The sequence below is a fragment of the Mixophyes fleayi genome, chromosome 4, assembly GCF_038048845.1.
Source record: "Mixophyes fleayi isolate aMixFle1 chromosome 4, aMixFle1.hap1, whole genome shotgun sequence".
Classification (NCBI taxonomy): Eukaryota; Metazoa; Chordata; class Amphibia; order Anura; family Limnodynastidae; genus Mixophyes; species Mixophyes fleayi.
The window spans coordinates 49,839,688-49,859,342 of NC_134405.1; the positions used below are offsets into that span (position 1 = coordinate 49,839,688).

General features: G+C 42.8%; 1 protein-coding gene across 3 annotated transcripts in view; it reads left to right on the plus strand.

The window, feature by feature from the left end:
* The window catches only part of LOC142151367 (perlucin-like protein), a 41,962-nt gene that overhangs the window by 10,666 nt on the left and 11,641 nt on the right, over window positions 1-19,655 (plus strand). For 2 of the 3 annotated variants that reach the window (XM_075206931.1, XM_075206930.1), the window contains 5 exons: window positions 4,571-4,621; window positions 6,744-6,851; window positions 15,100-15,141; window positions 16,127-16,174; window positions 17,694-17,735. In XM_075206931.1, the coding sequence (XP_075063032.1) occupies window positions 4,571-4,621; window positions 6,744-6,851; window positions 15,100-15,141; window positions 16,127-16,174; window positions 17,694-17,735 (291 nt within the window). The remainder of the gene's footprint in view (window positions 1-4,570; window positions 4,622-6,743; window positions 6,852-15,099; window positions 15,142-16,126; window positions 16,175-17,693; window positions 17,736-19,655) is intronic. The other variant, XM_075206932.1, reaches the window with a different exon arrangement.

Sequence of the window (19,655 nt, forward strand, 5' to 3'; positions counted from 1 at the left end):
GACAGGTCTTGCTCCAAGTTGTGGCCTACTTAGAATTGGCCTCATCTCCAGGTGGTATCTCATGCTTCCATGTGCACACCCTTACTATACTTCATACTTACCTACTTTCTTCAGCTCTCTTCCGGGAGCCAGCCAGTGGAGGTGGGCGTGAGGGGGCGGGGTGGCCAAAATCGCGCCATTTTGGCCCCGCATCATTTGACAGCGGGGGGCGGGCCCAAATGCCACGATTCACCGTTAATCGCGGCGTTTGGGATCTAATTCTGCCCACTTCACTAGGAAGTGGGGCACTTCCTAGTGAAGTGGGCAGAATTCGGGAGATTGCCACACTCACCCGGGAGTCCGGGAGACTCTCGCAAAATGCGGGAGTCTCCCAGACATTCCGGGAGAGTTGGCAAGTATGCTATACTTTAGTTGCACATGCCTGCCCACGATCCACCTTTACATGCGGATCGGGCCACAAAAAGCAACTTATGTGAAACTCAAAATTCCAGGTTATTTTACGCTGCATGTGCACTAAGGCAAAGTGGAAATTTGCGCTTGTTGGAAGTAAGTGCATCAAGTCTATTTACTGCACTTATTTCCATATCCTCTTTTCCACTGTCCTGTATCTCTACACTTGGTGTTCATGACTTGCAGAGTGTCCTGGTGGATGCCCAGAATATACCTTTGGAAATAAATGTGTCTTTTTCCTGCCAGTAGTGAACAATGCTACTTAATGTTTACTAATTTAATGAACACATAAAGCAACTATTTGACATTAATATATGTCAAGGGGGGAATTCAATCGGCCTAGTTACGGGTAAAAGTAACGCGGCATGTGCATTATTACCGTTATTACGGTAATAATGCGATTTATTACCGTTATTACGGTAGTTTCAATGCCGTTTTTTTGCTCGCAGCTCCGAGCAGAAAGCCGGCTTAAAACTACCGTAATAACGGTAATAGTTTTAACGTCGCGCAAATTCGGGGGGGAAATGAATTCCCCCCAAAGACTGTTATTGCCAAGCTGAATAATATATAAGAAGTCACTGGAGTGTTTATATTTCACTAAATATGTCCATCATGCTTTCGTTCACTCTGCCGCAAGTTGTAGTGTGGTGCTTCTCTAGTACTGTAGACTCAGAGTATCTGGCAGCTTGGCAGGCTTGCTCAGCAAAATGCACAATATAGATTCATTCATTCATACAGGGCCAGAGATACCAGAGCCTGAAATCGTAGACTGCAGTAAGTGCCCTTTGCATACATAGTTGCAGTGAATGTTGCAGAGTTTAGATCCGTATGGCCTGGCTCTAGGCATGCGCAGAGTGATTTTGAGTGCGATACGCACAAAATTGGCAGATACCTGCCTTCGTGAATCAGGCCCCTTGTGTTATCCAGACTGCATCATCATCATCATTGTCATTTATTTATATAGCGTTACTTATTCTGCAGCGCTGTACAGAGAACTTATTCACATCAGTCCCTGCCCCAGGGACTGCCCAATGACAGGCTAAATTCCCCAACACACACACAGACTAGGGTCAATTTGTTAGCAGCCAATTAACCTACCAGTATGTTTTTGGAGTGTGGGAGGAAACCGGAGCACCCGGAGGAAACCCACGCAAACACGGGGAGAACATACAGACTCCTCATAGATAAGGCCACGGTTGGGAATTGAACTCATGACCCCAGTGCTGTAAGGCAGAAATGCTAACCACTTAGCCACCGTGCTGCATATCTCTATTTGCTGGAAGTAGGGATACCCAGGCCATCTGCTGCAGGGGATCTTTGGTGAATGTGAGCTTGGATCTTCTGCAGATTGTCAGACCAATTTAATTGCATCGTCCGCTTTTGTAGAGTAGAAAGAAAGGAAGGGAGAGCTCTAATGGGTAAGGTATGTAAAAGATATACGAGCCTCTTCATTTTCAGGTGACACGCCCAACCCAGAAAAGAGAAAGAGATCTTTTCATGAGTCCAGATCATTTATGATGTGATTGAGGAGCGGAAGATAATTAGTTTGGAAGACGTACTTAATTTGATTGCTATGCCAATTAAAGGGGAAGTTAAGCTCAAGTAGATGCTTGCTTTTGAGGGGATACAAAAGTTAAGTATTTCTGAACAAATTTGGAAGTAAAATAAGGAGATTTCTAATGAGAATGTCATCCATATGAAGTGTGACCTTGTCGCCATCAGAATCCATTTGTAAACTGAAAATGTCAGTATTCAGCTTTATTTTTGTGAAAGGATGATAGTTAGGGAAAAACGGGCATCCAAGGGACAGGGCCAGAGATGATGAAGGTGTTTGGTGCAGCTGACCTCTAGCACATATATGACTGGGAGCAATTATTGTAATGGTATTTGGAAAGATGGACCTCTGGGCGATTCCACATACTAAGGACAGATAGTGGTAAGAGAGACAAAATATTTAAGTAACGTACATAAGTTATAAAAGGGATTATATTAATTAGATTGACATAGTTGGCATATACACTGCTCAGCCACAACATTAAAACCACCTGACTAATATTGTGTAGGTTCCCCTTGTGCAGACAAAACAGCTTTAATCCATCGAGGCATGACCTTGAAGGTGTCATGCGATATCTGGCACCATGACGTTAGCAGTAGATCCTTTCAGTCCTGTAAATTTGCTAGGTGTCGCCTCCATGGCTCGGACTTGTTTTTCCAGCACATCCCACAGATGCTCAATCAGATTGAGATCATGGCCATTTGGAGGCCATGTCAGCACCTTGATCTCTTTGTCATGTTCCTCAAACCATTCCTGGACAATTTTTACAATGTTGCAGGGCGCATTATCCTGCTGAAAGAGGCCACTGCCATCAAGAAATACAGTTGCCATGTATGGGTGTACTTGGTCTGCAACAATGTTTAGGTAGGTGGTACGTGTCAAAGTAACATCCAGATGAATGCATCACACTGCCTCTGCCAGCTTGCTTTCTTCCCATAGTGGATCCAGGTGCCATCTCTTCCCCAAGTAAACAACTCACACGTTGTAAAAGAAAAGGTGATTCATCAGACTAGGCCACTTTCTTACATTGCTCCATGGTCCAGTTCTGGTGCTCACGTGCCCATTGTAGGTGCTTCCAGTGGTAGACAGGGGTCAGCATGGGACTGGATTGTGGCTTTACAGCCCCATATGCAGCAAGCTGCGATACACTGTGTGTTCTAACACCTTTCTATCATAGCCAGCATTCATTTTTGCAGCAATTTGTGCTACAGTAGTTCTTCTGTGGTATTGGGACAGACGGGCTATCCTTCACTCCCCACGCACATCAGTAAGTCTTGGGCACCCATGACCCTGTCGCCAGTTCACCAGTTGTCCTTCCTTGGACCACTTTTGGTAAGTAATAACCACTGCATTCCTAGCTATCACAATTTGGCCGTTGTCAAAGCTGCTCAGATTCTTAAGCTTACCCATTTTTCCTGCTTCCAACACATCAACTTCAATAACTTAGTGTTCACCTGCTGCCTAATTTATCCAACCCATTGACAGGTGCCATTGTAACAAGATAATAAATGTTTTTCACTGCACTTGTCAGTGGTTTTAATGTTGTGGCTGATTGGTATATAAATATGTGAATTTGATAAATGATGTGTCCAATTTGCATCCATGAATCTGTCAGGGTCAATTCTTGTTGAGTTACAGCTATGTCATTGTGCAAGTGGAGGACAGCAGAATGGACAATCTAGTACTTACCATCTAACTCCAGTATTATTTAGTTTTATAATTTTCTCAAGATCTCTAGGACTTTACAGATTACATGTTACTGGGTCAAGTTGGCCACACATGGGGTAATCCTGTTACTTTGCGCAAATATAGGACAACATGATTAATGTACAATGTCTTGATGAACATAGCTGGAGAAATTGGACAACATCCCATTATCCCCTCACCCAGGATCACTTCTGGAGTAATTTATAACTGCTCGTGTGGTTGGAAGATGACCACATACACAGGACAATAGGGATCATCTTCTGACTGCAATTATCTACATGTACTATGATAATTCTATTGATTTCAATGATAATTATCAGGCATCAGTGTCATTTTCAGGCCATGAACACCGTGATATTGGGCCAATTGCCTGATATTGGCTGTGATATTCTAGAATGTGTATTGTCATTTGTCTAGAGCTGTCTCTCAGTGGAGATAGCTAAGTTTTGACCAATGTACTCGCACTTATTGAGGGGACTGTCAAAACTCTGTCTTAAATATTGCACCATCTCAGGCGTTCCACTCCAGCTTGCCTGGCTCCAAATGTGAGCCAGACCCTTCTCTTTGTTAACTGTTTATGACCCAGTGCTGTCACTCCAGACCTTCATCTGTATTCATCATTCTCCTGAAAGTCAGCAGCCACCTAGCGGAACCAGACTGTGGTTTCTGTGCAGCAAAGTTCAATAACCAGAGTTCCCATAGACTTCATGCTTAGGTCTAGCAATCCGCTATTGCTAGTGGTATAGAGGGTCAACATCTGGATGAGTCGTGCCAGTAACGAGGTGACGCAATTTGGTATTTATGTATGAGCTGAGTGTAGTTACAACATTAATTCTCTGTATTCTCATTTCCTTCCAGATTTTGAGAATCCTTCATACTCCTTCAAGGAATCATTTTTTAGTACTGCAGGTGAGAAGGTTTCAATTATAATCAATTACTAAGGCCGTGATTCATTAAGATACACAAAATTAAACGTACGTCAGTTTTCAACTAGGAGCGGACCCGAGGAAACGTCTCTTGTTGAATACAGGTCTAGGTCTGCTCTGATCTGACAGACACAATGCACTGCAGGAAACACCCAATGCATATGTGGAACATAAAGTCCCAGAAGAACGCATAGGAAGAAAACTAGAAGTATTCATTGATTGGCTCCTGTTAATAATATAGTCATAATTGTATATTTCTATTTCTTGACTCCAAAACATTTATCATGATTTTAATAATCATCACTGTACATAAAATGCATTTTAACAGTTGTTCCTGACTGCAAACACATGTTCTAGCATGTATACACAGCCATTGTCACTAATCGTCACTAATCGTCACTCAGGGCTGTCTTAGCAGCATTATAGGCCCCCGGGCAAAGCAGTGCACTGGGGCCCTACACATACTAATTGTACAGTACAATTACTACGTGTACGCTGCTTTTGTCAAGGTCAAGATATGAATTAGTTGTGTCTGTCTGTGTGTGTGTGTTAGGGAATTTAGACTGTAAGCTCCAATGGGGCAGGGAGTGATGTGAATGTGTTCTCTGTACAGCGCTGCGGAATCAGTGGCGCTATATAAATAAACTATGATGATGATGATGAATTAGCAACAGCAAGATGGCATGTACAGATAACAGATGATATTAAGGAGATTACCACCTCAACGTGAAGGTTCTGAATAAATCTACCGGAATAATATACTGACAAGTTGGCAAGCCTATGGGGCCCCTATACTCATTGGGCCCCTGGGCAACTGCCCAGCATGCCCATGCGTTAAGATGACCCTGTCGGCACTTATACCTTTAGCTAGTCATGCCAGAAAAACACATACCTTTGAGATGCCCAAAGCTTGAATCGAACGCTGCTGCGTGTGCTGGAGCTTGACACACTTTTCCTGTACATTGATAACATGCATACACCCAGTTCCCTCTCCGCTCCAATCATGAAATCGTAGGCTACCGTAAGGGTACTTTGCGCTTGAAGATGAATTTGATGTCACTGCATTCACTGGCATATGGTTTATTTACCTCCACTTTTCCTTTTAGAAGGGTTAGTAAATCTACCCCTGAATCTTAAATTTTCATTTTGCCCCCACTGCAGCACATCATAGTTTTGCCAAGGTGTAAAATTGCACCTTCTTGCTGGATTTACACTATAGGAGTATTTCAGTCTTTAAGCTACAGACATTCCCTCCTAAGACACTGTGGTCACTTAGCATGGTTCCAACTATTCAGGCACAGGACATTCTCCTGTGTCCAACTGACCATTGTAGAAGTCTTGAGCTTCTCTCGCACAAACTCAGTTCTGCCAAAGAGAAGCTGCTGAGCTTCTGTTTGGTGGAATGTAGCTCTCAGAGGATAGAATGCTTGTCTGGCCAACAGGTCCTATGCCTGGGAAAGTCCTAGAGGTAAATGTATTAAGCAGCGGATTCTTCAAGTGGACAATTATTGCCTTGAAAGCCATTGCCATTTTAAATTTTCTCTGCAAAGTTGCCGAATATCGGCAACTTGGAGAATCCTAAAATGCCTACTACACTTACCCCCTAGTGTCTGACTGTTTGTCTCCAACTGGTCCTAGGATCCAGTTCTACTTCCTTCAGCAGGATACACATCACACTGAGCTCTCTACTGCGTTGCTGCAGATAGATGTAGTAACATATTTTTTCAATGATGTTAGGGAGAATCCCAAATTCCATGGCATGAACAGATTGCAAACTATCCTATAACTTTCACAATGGTTATGGTTATAAATTATTTGGCGAATGGGCGACACAGTGGTTAGCATTACTGCTTCAAAGTGCTTGGACCATGGGTTCATCTTCAATCAGGGATGAAGACTACCACCAGCAATAGTCATCACTAGAAGGGGGACTTTGATAAGTAGGTAGAAGCCTTAATTAAAATCTCCCATTTTCACAGTATTTAGGGCTTTTGTCCATTTGATAAATAGTCCAAGGCACTGCTTTGTGATGATGTTGACATGTTTTCATTCTGATCTGTTGCCAGCTAAGATCTGTCTCTTAATTTGACTATTGTTTTTGACAGGTGGCCGGAAGAAGAATGTACGTGGTTGGCTAATAGCAGCTCTGGTGGTCCTATTTGTCCTAATATTTCTCACCTTGGCCATCCTTGCTGGACTCTTGTTTGGTTATTGTGAGTATTGGAGGAGAAGGTATAGGGGAAGACGAATGCATACTCATCTGATGGGGTGTGTAGAGAACAGAGTGTTGGAAATATGATTGTACAGCGGCATACAGAAAACCCTGTTTGTAAATAGGTAAATGTTTTTCTAGTTTGAGAAAGTGTAAGGATATAGAGCATGAGAAATCAATTAGTGGAGCTTAGAGAGCACTAAAGAAATCTTGACTAAATAAAAGACATGTTCATAGCCTCATTCATGAAGTGCACACAACGCTCGCCGCAACATGCCTTGGTTTTCGCACCATTGCACCTGGATGGCCGGCACTCCTACCCTTGTCTATAACAAAGAGATGTGCCTAGGTGTGTGGAGAGGCAGACTTGAGGCTCACTGCGCACCACAGCACGATCCAATCTCCTACCCCTGTGGACAAATCTTTTTATTAAACTACATTTTCCCTTCATTTAGGGCTTATATTAATCATGAGAGTGAGGGGACATCGGAACTGTTATTAAATGTGATGCTTGTGTGTCTGTGAAGCGTTTTATTACATTGCTCAGTGTGCACCTAGAAATGTGCTTATGCCAAACATGCAACATGGAGGTGCAAAAATGGTCCCGTTAGAAGTTGAGGATAAGACCTGAACACCATCAACTCTGAACTGGTGCAATAGTCAAGTCCTTTGTGAAGGGGAAATGGCAATCCCTTCACACCACAAAGAAGGCCCCTAAAAATATATCCCCTACATGCCTTTATCTTAGCCATGAAATTAAAAGCCTTGGTGACATTAATCCATACTGAAGAAAGAAACGCCAGACTCCACCCAACTACTTTTATCAGCTTCTACAAATGCCTGCTCCTCTGCAAAGGCTGACAAACTTGCAGACCTCTGCTGGAAACATAGGTGTATTCGGGCAAATCAAGATGCACCATGGGTCCACAGTGATTTTGTACTGGGAAGCAAATGTTTCCTCATGGCCTCACCGTTCAGGTCAGGGAAGTTGTTCTTCACACTCTAAAAATAGAAATATAAGCAAAAAATAAAGTTTTGCCAAGTCTTTGAAGTGAGACGGTATACAATGATATGTCATGCCACCACTTCTACTACTGCTTTCATTGTAAAATTATTCAATTTACTTACATACCATCATTTCTGAATTTCCACTTCTACCACTGGTTTTGACAAAATAATCTTTGTAAAGCTGCCTCAAACAGCATAATCCTGCAAAGTATTATCTTTACAGGGTTTTCCCAATATTTTTTATTCCTAATCCGTTTTTCTTTTAGACATTTTTAATGGGTCTGACTGTCTAATGTTGCAGTTTACCCTCCACTTATCTCTCCTGCTGTGGAGGGCTATCAATAACGAGCTGAATTCACTGTGGGACCCTTAGAGGTAGCTGGGGCCCTGCTCACCCCGAACAGAGCATGGAAGATAAGTCAAAACTCTCAAAACCATAGTTATGAAGGTCATTTACAAATAAAAATCTGGGCCTAAGTCATTAAGGAGAGCAAAGCGTAAATAGGAATATCTCTGCACCTAGGCAAAATCATGTTGCAGTGGAGGGGTAGGTAAATTTAAAATGTTGGGACAGATTTATAGTTGGGATAGTGTATGCCTTAGATCAACTCTAAATTTCAGTGTAAAAATTAAAGCTATCAAGTATTGATAAAAAAAAAAAGCCAGTATTCAATTTATGCGCAAAACAATAAACTAATTTGCACCCCTTGCATTGTAACATCATCATCACCATTTATTTATATAGCGCCACTGATTCTGCAGCGCTGTACAGAGAACTCATTCACATCTGTACCTGCCCCATTGGAGCTTACAGTATAAATTCCCTAACACACATAGACACACACACACACACACACACAGACTAAGGTCAATTTGATAGCAGCCAATTAACCTACTAGTATATTTTTGGAGTGTGGGAGGAAACCGGAGCACCTGGAAGAAACCCACGCAAACACAGGGAGAACATACAAACTCCACACAGATAAGGCCATGGTCGGGAATTGAACTCATGACCCCAGTGCTGTGAGGCAGAAGTGCTTATCACTTAGCCACCGTGCTCCCATGCATGGTTTGTAACAGAGATTATTTATTCCTTTTTTAACTTTACTTTCCTTAATGCCTGCTCTGCGCATTGCATGGCGCCCTAGTTTTGCACCCCTAGCTATACACCTACTCTACACTTTTGGCAGATGCCTATACAATCTGGAAGAAATCTCTATACAAAGTAGGGGTGTGCACCGGCCACTTTTAGTGTTTTGGGTTTTGGGTTCTGATTAGCTTGAGGTTTTGGGTTCTGATTTGTTTTGCCAAAACACCCCATTCAAGGTTTTGGTTCTGATTTAGGGTTTTGGGTTCTGATTTTTTTTTAAAAAAGCATAAAAAGTGCTGAAAACCAGTTTTTGGTTTTTTTTCACTCCTACGCTATTGTTAACCTCAATAACATTCAATAACAATCATTTCCACTAATTTCCTGGCTATTCTGAACACCTCACACCTCACAATATTGTTTTTAGGCCAAAAGGTTGCACCGAGGTAGCTGGATGTCTAAGCTTAGCGACACAAGTGGGCGGCACAAACACGTGGGCCATCTAGTAGTGGCACTGCAGTGGCAGACAGGATGGCAGTTTGAAAAACTAGGCCCCAAAGAGCACATAATGCCAAAAAAAGAGGTGCAAGATGGAATTGTCCTTGGGCCCTCCCATCCACCCTTATGTTGTTGAAATAGGACATGCACACTTTAATAAACCAATCATTTCAGCGACAGGGCCTACCAAACAACTGTAGCTGAAATGATTGGTTTGTTTGGACCCCCACACAAAAAAAGTTATTCATCTCTCCCTGTACAAACTGAACTGGCTCTACTGAGGCAAGATGTCGTCCTCATCCTCATCCTCTGATTCCTCGCCCCCTTCAGTGTGTACTTCCTCATCCTCACACATTATCAATTCGTCCCCGCTGGACTCCACAATCACAGGTCCCTCCTGTAGTCTCTGGAGGCCAGTGCTGGTCTTGATTAAAGAATTGATAATTCATTTTTATGAACATCATCTTCTCAACGTTTTGCAGAAGCAACCTCCTTCGCCGCTCACTGACCAGGTTCCCCGCTGCACTAAAAACTCTTTCGGAGTACACACTGGAGGGGGGACAACTCAGGTAAAATAGAGCCAGTTTGTACAGGGGCTTCCAAACTGCCTTTTTTTCCTGCCAGTAAGAATAAGGACTGTCTGACATGTCTACTTGGATGGTGTCAGCAAAATAATCCTCCACCATTTTTTCAATGGTGACAGCATCCAATGCAGCGACAGTAGACATGTCTGCAATGGTTGGCAGGTCCTTCAGTCCAGACCAGATGTTCTCTGCATCCCCGCCAGTGGGTCGTTTATGAAATCTCAGCTGTTTCCTCGCAGCCACAGGTGTGGAAGTAAATGAAGGAGGAGCTGTTGGCATGTCACGGTCCTCTTCAGAGGACAATCTCCTGACCAGCAAGTCTTTGCACCGCTGTAGACTTGTGTCCGCCGGAAACAGAGACACAGCATACGCTTTAAACCGAGGATCCAGCATGGTGGCCAGAATGTATTCCTCTAACTTTAAAAGAGTGACCACCCTTGGATCCTGGCAAAGCGTATGAAGGGCTTCATCCACAAGAGCTACATGCTTTGTGGAATCGCAATGGTTTAACAGCTCCTCCCTCACTTTCTCCAGCTGCTTCTGCAACAGCCTGATCAGGGGAATCTGACTCAAGCTGGCAGTGTCGGAACGGACTTCTCGTGTGGCAAGTTCAAACGGCTGGAGAACCTTGCACAACACGAAAATCAGTCTCCACTGCGCTTGACTCAGGCGCATCCCCACTCCTATGCCTATGTCGTAGGTGGCTGTGTAGGCTTGAATGGTCTTTTGCTGCTCCTCCATCCTCTGCAGCATATAGAGGGTGGAGTTCCAGTGCGTCACAACCTCTTATTTGAGGTGATGGCAGGGCAGGTTCAGGCTTTTTTAATGTGTTGCTCAAGTCTGCGGTAGGCAGTGGCAGAATGCCGAAAGTGTCCAGCAATTTTGCGGGCCACCGCAAGCATATCCTGCACACCCCTGTCACTCTTCAGGTAATGCTGCACCACCAAATTTATTGTGTGGGCAAAACATGGCTTGTGCTGGAAATTGCCCATATGTAATGCCCGCACAATGTTACTGGCATTGTGCGACACCACAAATCCCCAGGAGAGTGTAAGTGGGGTAAGCCACTGCGAGATTATTTCCCTCAGTTTCTCTAAGAGGCTGTCAGCGTTGTGCCTCTTATTAAAACCGGTGATACACAACGTTGCCTGCCTTGGAACGAGCAGGCGTTTTGGAGATGCTGCTACTGATACTGCTGCTGCTGTTGCTGCGGAAGGCGATGCATCTACCCAGTGGGCTGTCACAGTCATTTAGTCCTTAGTTTGCCCAGAACCACTTGTCCACATGTCCGTGGTTAAGTGGACAGTGGGTACAACCGCATTTTTCAGAGCACTGAGGACACATGTTCGTACTTCTCTGTACATCCCGGGTATCGCCTGCCTAGTGAAGTGGAATCTCAACGGGATTTGGTACCGGGGACACAATACCTCCATCAACCGTCTAAATCCCACTCCACTGATGGCGGACACCGGACGCACGTCTAACACCAACATAGCTGTTACGGCCGCAGTTATCCGATTTGCCATAGGATGACTACTGTCGTACTTCGTGCTCATGGCAAACGACTGTTGTACGGTCAACTGTTTAGTGAAAGACGTAGCGTTCTTACAACTTCCCCTCTGGGAAGATGACCGACTACCAGCAGCAGCAGCGGCAGTAGTAGGTGTAGCGCTGCAGGATCCTCCGGAAGAATCCCAGATTGAAGAGGACTCAGTCATGCCGGTGACATGGCCTGCAGGACTATCTCCAATCAAGATCGAGGAGGAAATTGACGAGGAGGGTGTTGCTGGTGTGGATACAACAGGACCAAGGAATGTAGGTGTCCCTGGACTGCTGACGGTCCTAGCCACAGTTCCTGAACTAAACACTGAATTATGAAGGTTATTCAGGTGACGTATAAGGGAGGATGTCCCTAGGTGGCCAAGATCCTTACCCCTGCTTATTTGAGCTTTATATAAGGTACTTATGGCCATACATTTGTTGTCCAGATTGGGATAGAAATAATTCCAGACCGAAGAGGTGGATTTCTTGGTCTTCTGGCCAGGCATGACAATGTGCTTTTTCGTCCCATGGACAACAACTGTTTCCCCCCTGGTGCCTCTTTTAAGATGACCACATCGGCATCCTCCTCGTCAAGTTCCTCCTCAGCGCCAGCTACATCAATATCCTCCTCCCGGTGTACAACATTCACACCTTCATTAGCCAAATATGTAACTGGACTGTGGGTGATCCTTCCAGCATATGCAGAGGGCGTGCTGCAAATGGTGGGAGGAGCCACCTCTTCCCGTACAGTGATGGGAAGGTCAGGCTTCACAACCACCAACACCCTTGGTCTCACCTTGGGGATTTGTGATGACATCTCTTTAGAAGGCAGAGTTGTTTGCTGTGTTGTTGATGACAGCTTAACTCTCTTAAATTTTTTAGAGGGGGTAAGGAGGAGGGCTTAGATCCTTGGGTGAAGCTGAACCACTAGTCATGAACACGGGCCAGGGCCTAAGCCGTTCCTTGCCACTCCGTGTCGTAAATGGCATATTGGCAAGTTTACGTTTCTCCTCAGATGATTTTAATTTTCTTTGTTTGCTAATTTTTGTGAACTTTGGGTTTTTGGATTTTACATGCCCTCTACTATGAGATTGGGCATCGGCCTTGGCAGACGACGTTGATGCCATTTCATCGTGTATGTCATGACTAGTGGCTGCAGCTTCAGCATTAGGAGGAAGTGGTTCTTGATCTTTCCCTACTTTATCCTCCAAATTTTGGTACTCCATTATATGCAGCACAAGAGAGCGTACCCCTAAACCACACACACTCGGCAAAGCCTTTAAAAATTATATGCGACACAGGAGAGTACCACTGGACTGGAGTTATACAGCAGAACCTATTTTTTGTTACAGCAGGAACAGTGAACGTAGTTTATTATCCAAGTAATAATATTTCTGTACTGCAGGAACAGTGAACGTAGTTTAATATCCAAGTAATAATATTTCTGTACTGCAGGAACAGTGAACGTAGTTTAATATCCAAGTAATAATATTTCTGGACTGCAGGAACAGTGAACGTAGTTTAATATCCAAGTAATAATATTTCTGTACTGCAGGAACAGTGAACGTAGTTTAATATCCAAGTTATAATATTTCTGGACTGCAGGAACAGTGAACATAGTTTAATATCCAAGTAATAATATTTCTGGACTGCAGGAACAGTGAACGTAGTTTAATATCCAAGTAATAATATTTCTGGACTGCAGGAACAGTGAACGTAGTTTAATATCCAAGTAATAATATTTCTGAACTGCAGGAACAGTGAACGTAGTTTAATATTGCAGTTCTAATATTTCTGGAATGCAGGAACAGTGAACGTAGTTTAATATTGCAGTACTAATATTTCTGGACTGCAGGAACAGTGAACGTAGTTTAATATTGCAGTACTAATATTTCTGGACTGCAGGAACAGTGAACGTAGTTTAATATTGCAGTACTAATATTTCTGGACTGCAGGAACAGTGAACGTAGTTTAATATTGCAGTAGAAATTCCTCTTTACTGCAGGAACAGTGAACGTAGTTAGATATTGCAGTAGAATTTTTTTTTTACTTTTTTTTATAATTCTTTTAAAAATTTTTTATAATTTTTTTATAACAATGGACTTAGCAGGACAGAGCACAGGACACAGCACCACTGGACTCAGCAGGACAGAGCACAGGACACAACACCACTGGACTCAGCAGGACAGAGCACTGGACAAAGCACCACTGGACTCAGCAGGACAGAGCACAGGACAAAGCACCACTGGACTCAGCAGGACAGAGCACAGGACAAAGCACCACTGGACTCAGCAGGACAGAGTGACAAGACACAGCACCACTAAAAAACCCAACCTCCCGCTTCCCAGATCAATGCCCGACTGAAGATGGCGGCGACAAGCGGGGAATTTATACAATCCGAGTCTCGCGGGATTTGGAGTCAGAGCCTCGCTTTCAGTGTTTCTCCCCGCCGGAAATATCCGAACAGTGCTCGGATCGCCCTCAGATCCGCACTGTTCGGGTGGGCTCGGATTGCGATAATCCAAGCCCGCTCATGTCTGATACAAAGACAGGTGTGAAGACACTATTACAGCAGCAATATGCAAAAGTGTTAACGTCACATAAAAATCCAACCTCCTCTCACTTTTATGCCATCTGTTTCAATAGAATAAAATGTTGTTGTTTTTTCTAAGATACTGCGCAGTATAGCCTCATTTATACATAGAATGAGATAAGCAGGTAAATAAGATCTGAAAAATTAGATGGACATTGTATACTACAACCTTATCCCCTGGATGGTACTCTGGCAATACAACCTTTAAATCCTACTTCAAAATTGCCAAGCCACCCATCGCCACAGATCACCCATTGGCTGGATCACATAAGATCTGGACGCAGCTGATTTATCTATCCTAGTAGTTCACATGTAGAGAGAGTGATTTAAATGTGTAAACTCATCTCCCTAAATTAGTCACACAGGGGCCGGTCATGCCCCTCTGGACATTATCGGCAAGTGTAAAACAATAAATCAAGAGAGTAAAAGGTACAGTAATATTGTCTTGTGTCATGTATCATATTTGTTTGTTTTATGTTCTTTTTACATTGGTAGATTTGCTATGTTCTCTTATATAAAATAAACCTTAATGTTCCAAGAACTGTCCCATGAAATATATGGCTGATCTTTTCCAATTGTGAGGACGTGTAAAATCAGGTTGTTCTGTGGCAGGAGAAAGGCTTCGTTTCTACTCAGTAAACCTGGTACTACCTCCAAAATGTGGAATGGTAGTCCCTTGAAGCTTGTTAAAATATATCATTCTACAGCTGGAAAATGCATTTTGGCAGAGGGTGTACAATTAGGGGCCCTCTTGTACCTGGGCCAAATTCAGCAAGAAATGCTCTGAACTGCTCATTCAGAAGGTGCAAAAATCTGCACCACCATAGTCGCCACCACCTGGACATGTTAAGCATTACATCTGAAAAAGCATGTTCACTGTGAGCTCTCAATTTTGCAGCTTTTATAGATGACACTTTTTCTTTTTAATTTTTTTTAGATTACACCATGACTGATGAGCTCATAGTGCTAAAATATAATGGTAAGTACTGTATAATATTCACAATAGGGAAAATTCTATCTTAATTTGGGAATGACTTATTCTGTGATTGGGGATTATAAGGTAACATATTTACAAATGTGTTTGTCTTTATTTGTAGTGCAGGTTGTCTAGATCTACTTTGTTAATAGACATGTACATCACTGTCATTGTGTTAGCAGTCAAAACTCCTTAGGTGCTCTGCAATCAAAGTGCTCAAACACCTCTATGAGAATTGGGAACAGCAGTTTTAGGCAATTTATCATCGTAGAGGAGGGGGGTCTTCATCGGGACTCCCAGAGCAGTCCCAGCCTGGTAAATAGTGGCGGTACAATGTTCTGTACTGCTGTATATGCAGCAATACATAATTATAGTTACCACCGCCCCAATGATAAATTGATTTCTTGGTATGATCAGAGTGATTGACATGACGGAAAAGAACATATTGAGGGATGTGCAGGACTTATCACAATATATTCAATACCTGTCACAGTAGAACCCGCAGTGGAAGTTATTGACTTGGAGCATGAAGGGTCCATCTGGGGGGAATGCAGTGGTAGGGACCATGAGATAGTGTGTGCTGGCATGCCACTAACAGGACGTAGCCAGGCGTCGACTTGGAAAGCCACACTGATGCCTAGATAACTTAATCATTCTTTACATTTTATATTTGTGCAATTATTGTGTAGTTGCCATCAGCAATCAGTCATTCTGGTCCAACGGTGATTTCTTTGGTACTTCAGCGGGCCAGTCCAACCCTGCTCAGTGAGGTGGAACATATCTGCCTTTAAGCAGCCAGTGTAACTCACTTACAAATACTCAGAGAGAGAATTCTGTCATGTGGTCATATCCTTTCCTGCATAGCACATATTAGAAAGTCTTACAGTCATAGAAGATTATGTCAGCTATGCTGTCTAATGATTTTATAGATCTTAAGAGACTCTAAAGACTGAAACATCACACAATTTATTGTTCTTTTTTTCCCCAGCCTCAAATCCTAGTCTGAAAAATGATGTTTCAGATCTCTGGAAATCAGGTAATTATAATGTATGTGATATCACACCATGTAACAGAACACCCAATCACTGCACCTCATAAATGAAATGCACTGGAAGTGTAACGCTAATTGCTGTGGATTGCACCGGTGCTTTTAGTTGGTGTGCCTAGCGCACATCAGGGTGCAAGCTTATTCTCTGCTGATGTGAGACACCTCCGGGAAGGAACAGTACGTCTAGGAGGTGGTACAAAGTTATATCAACGTCTAAACTCCGACCAGCCTAGACCCTTTCCTTTCATGTTACATCTTTGTTTTTCTCCTAATACACTGATTGGTTTCCTCTCATTTATGTCTGAATTGGTCATGAGAGTGAGGAGACATCACGGCTGCCTTTATTACATGTGACACTTTGTAGGTTGCAAGCATTTTTGTAATTACCACTCCACCAAAAGGTCTTACAAACACAATCAATAATCATTTAACTAACTTTACAGTACGAAACTTTGGGATAAGCATACAAGGGTACAAGAGAGTCTTTCTATAGGTATCTTGGGACATCTACCTGACCACTATCGATTTAGCGATAGAGATTCAGTGAAGCCCCACTTTTGGCGAGCACAGTCATTTTCGATCACCTGAAGGCTTCCTATATTCATTGGTTACTCCATTGTTGTCCTTTTTACCTCAGTGACTTCAGTTCAGCCGGAAATTTAATCCCAGTTAGTACTGTCCAATTTCTATCAATGTCTTTTGATCTTACTTCTTACAGTGTCCCTGGTTCCACACTCCTTGCCCAGGACATTGGTGGGGAGTCACAGGTCAGAAGCTATTAGTCTTTCCTATCTGGAGAAATGGTGTGAGGGGAAATTTAGGGTCCTTCCCACATTGTATCTCCTGCTGAAGTTGACTCCACAGAGGCTGCAGATAAACATTGGGGAAAATGGGGTTCACACCAGGGAAACAATAGTGGTTTATTAACTTAATATGGAGAGGGTTGATTCTCTTTCAATAATTAACGTATTACAATCAGCTACTTGTGATTCAGGCTTATGAGACTGGTAGTTTAATCCTACAGGCTGCTGTCAACTCATGGGGCCTGATTCATTAAGGAAAGTAAGGCAAAAAAAGGAGTACATTTTCTCCGGGGCAAACCATGTTACAATGCAAGGGGTGCAAATTAGTTTATTGTTTTGCACATAAGTTAAAAACTGGCTGTTTTTTCAGGTAGCACACAAATACTCGATAGCTTTATTTTTACACTGAAATTTAAAGTTGATCTAGGACATGCTCTACCCCAACTATAAATCTGTTCCCTTATTTTAAATTTACTTCCCCCTCCAATGCAGCAAGGTGCAAAGCTATTTCCTTTTTTTTACTTTCCTTGATGAATCATGCCCATGAAGTCTATTGAGGTTTATAGACAGATCACATAGAGTATGACATGAAGGATATAGGAGTAACAATGGGTGAAAGGTTTGAAACAACATTGGAGAAAAATAAAGAGATGGGAATGTTCTATGCTTCGATGCAATTTAATTTTGTATTTTCATTTTTTCAGTTTCCAACATCATGGGTGATCTGTCAAAGATAAAGCAGAGAGGTAATGTTCACATTCTACACCTATAAACTAGTCATCCTAAATAAATACAAGTAATTTATCAGTTTCACCTGTGAGGAAAGCCATATCTCTCATCTGTAAAATGCATTAATGAGCATGAAACACTAAGGGCCTGATTCATTAAGGTACTTAAATTAAGAAGTTTCTTATTTCAGTCTCCTGGACAAAACCATGTTACAATGCAAGGGGTGAAAATTAGATTTCTGTTTTTCATCATAAGTTAAATACTGTCTGGTTTTTTTCATGTAGCACACAAATACTTGATAGCTTATTTGTACACTGAAATTTAAAGTAATATTTGTGTGCTACATGAAAAAACAGTCAGTATTTAACTTATGTGCAAAACAGAAAACTAATTTGCACCCCTTGCAATGTAACATGGTTTTGTCCAGGAGACTGAAATAAGAAACATCTTAATTTAAGTACCTTAATGAATCAGGCCCTAAGAGCTGAGCCTAACTCCATGCACACTCTGACTCATTTTCTCTGATGCAGGGGACAGCTGGCAGATGTAGCATCAGGGGTGCTGCCTCCCATGCTCTCATGTTATTAAATATAAAAAAGATTACAACAATGAACATACTGTACCAGTCTCCGCCCCCCTACAATAACAATCTACTGTTATAGATACTATAATTATCTCTAATGTCCTGATATTTTTAAGAATTGAAAACAACTAAAATAACTGGCCATGCAATATCTACTGTCTCTCAAAGCTCCTGTACAAAGAGGAAATGCCTGTCACGTTAATGACAATATAGATACCACTGACTGGTATTGGCGCAACTAAACAGGGAAGTGCGGGGTCTAACGCACCCCCAGTATTCACCAGGGACCCCGCAAGCAGGTATGGACTTGGCTGCATGAGGTGCGCAGGTCACGGCTCTCCAAGCTAGTTACCAGTGCAATGGATGGAGTGCAGGGATGGTCATGCAGTCCGGGTCAGATAGTAAACGATGGCGCGGTTCACAGGGAGGATCCAGAAGAATGGTCACAGTTGCCTGGTAATGGGACTCGACATCACCACGCATGCGCGCTCAGCGTCTGGGCCGAATACGGAAGTGCGGCCCATAATGGAGTACAGGCCCATCCCCGACACCTACGGATAGTGCAGGGACGGGCCCTGACATTACCCTCCTCCTCCCTTCTTGGGGCTGATGGCTGTTTTTTCAAAAATTGAGCCAGGAGATGAGGGGCATGAAGTTCTTCTCTCTGTTGACCCAGGATCTCTCCTTTGAGCCGTAGCCTTTCCAATGGACTAAGAATTGCGACTTACAAAGCTTAATGTAATGGAAGCCCCTGCGCACAGAACCAAATGCAGCCTCTTTATCCTTTTGGCACAAATCCCCTTCCTGTGCTCAAAGTACTAATACATGCAAAATTAAAAGGAACAAGATGGCGCTATTGGTGCACTATAAAGCACAAGTCCATGAAAAGTCTCATATAAAAAAAGTCAATGCTGATGAGGTTTTCCACTTTACTTCAAATTCACTTGTTTCTCATATCAGTCCATTGAATATGAAACGAAAAAAACATCCAGAAATAGGGTCTTAGAATAACTTTGATAAAAGCTTTTAACAGTTGCACTCTTTATGGTTCCCCTAATCACCGGTGGAGTATACCATACAACATGCAACACCCCGTGTTGAAAACTGGAAGTTTGAATAAATAAAATGTACACTTACACTCAAAACGGAAGAACAAGTCCAGTTAGTGACTTTTTTCTTAAAGTTGCAGTTTTAGTGTACACCGTACCAATATAGAAAAAAAGGAAGAAAATTCCTCATGTGTAAAAACGTAGATACATTTATTTCAACAACGGGCGCACATCCCGATAAAACAACAAAAACATCTACTGTACAATCCACGACTCTCTTGTGAAGGTGGACTCTTACCCTCACT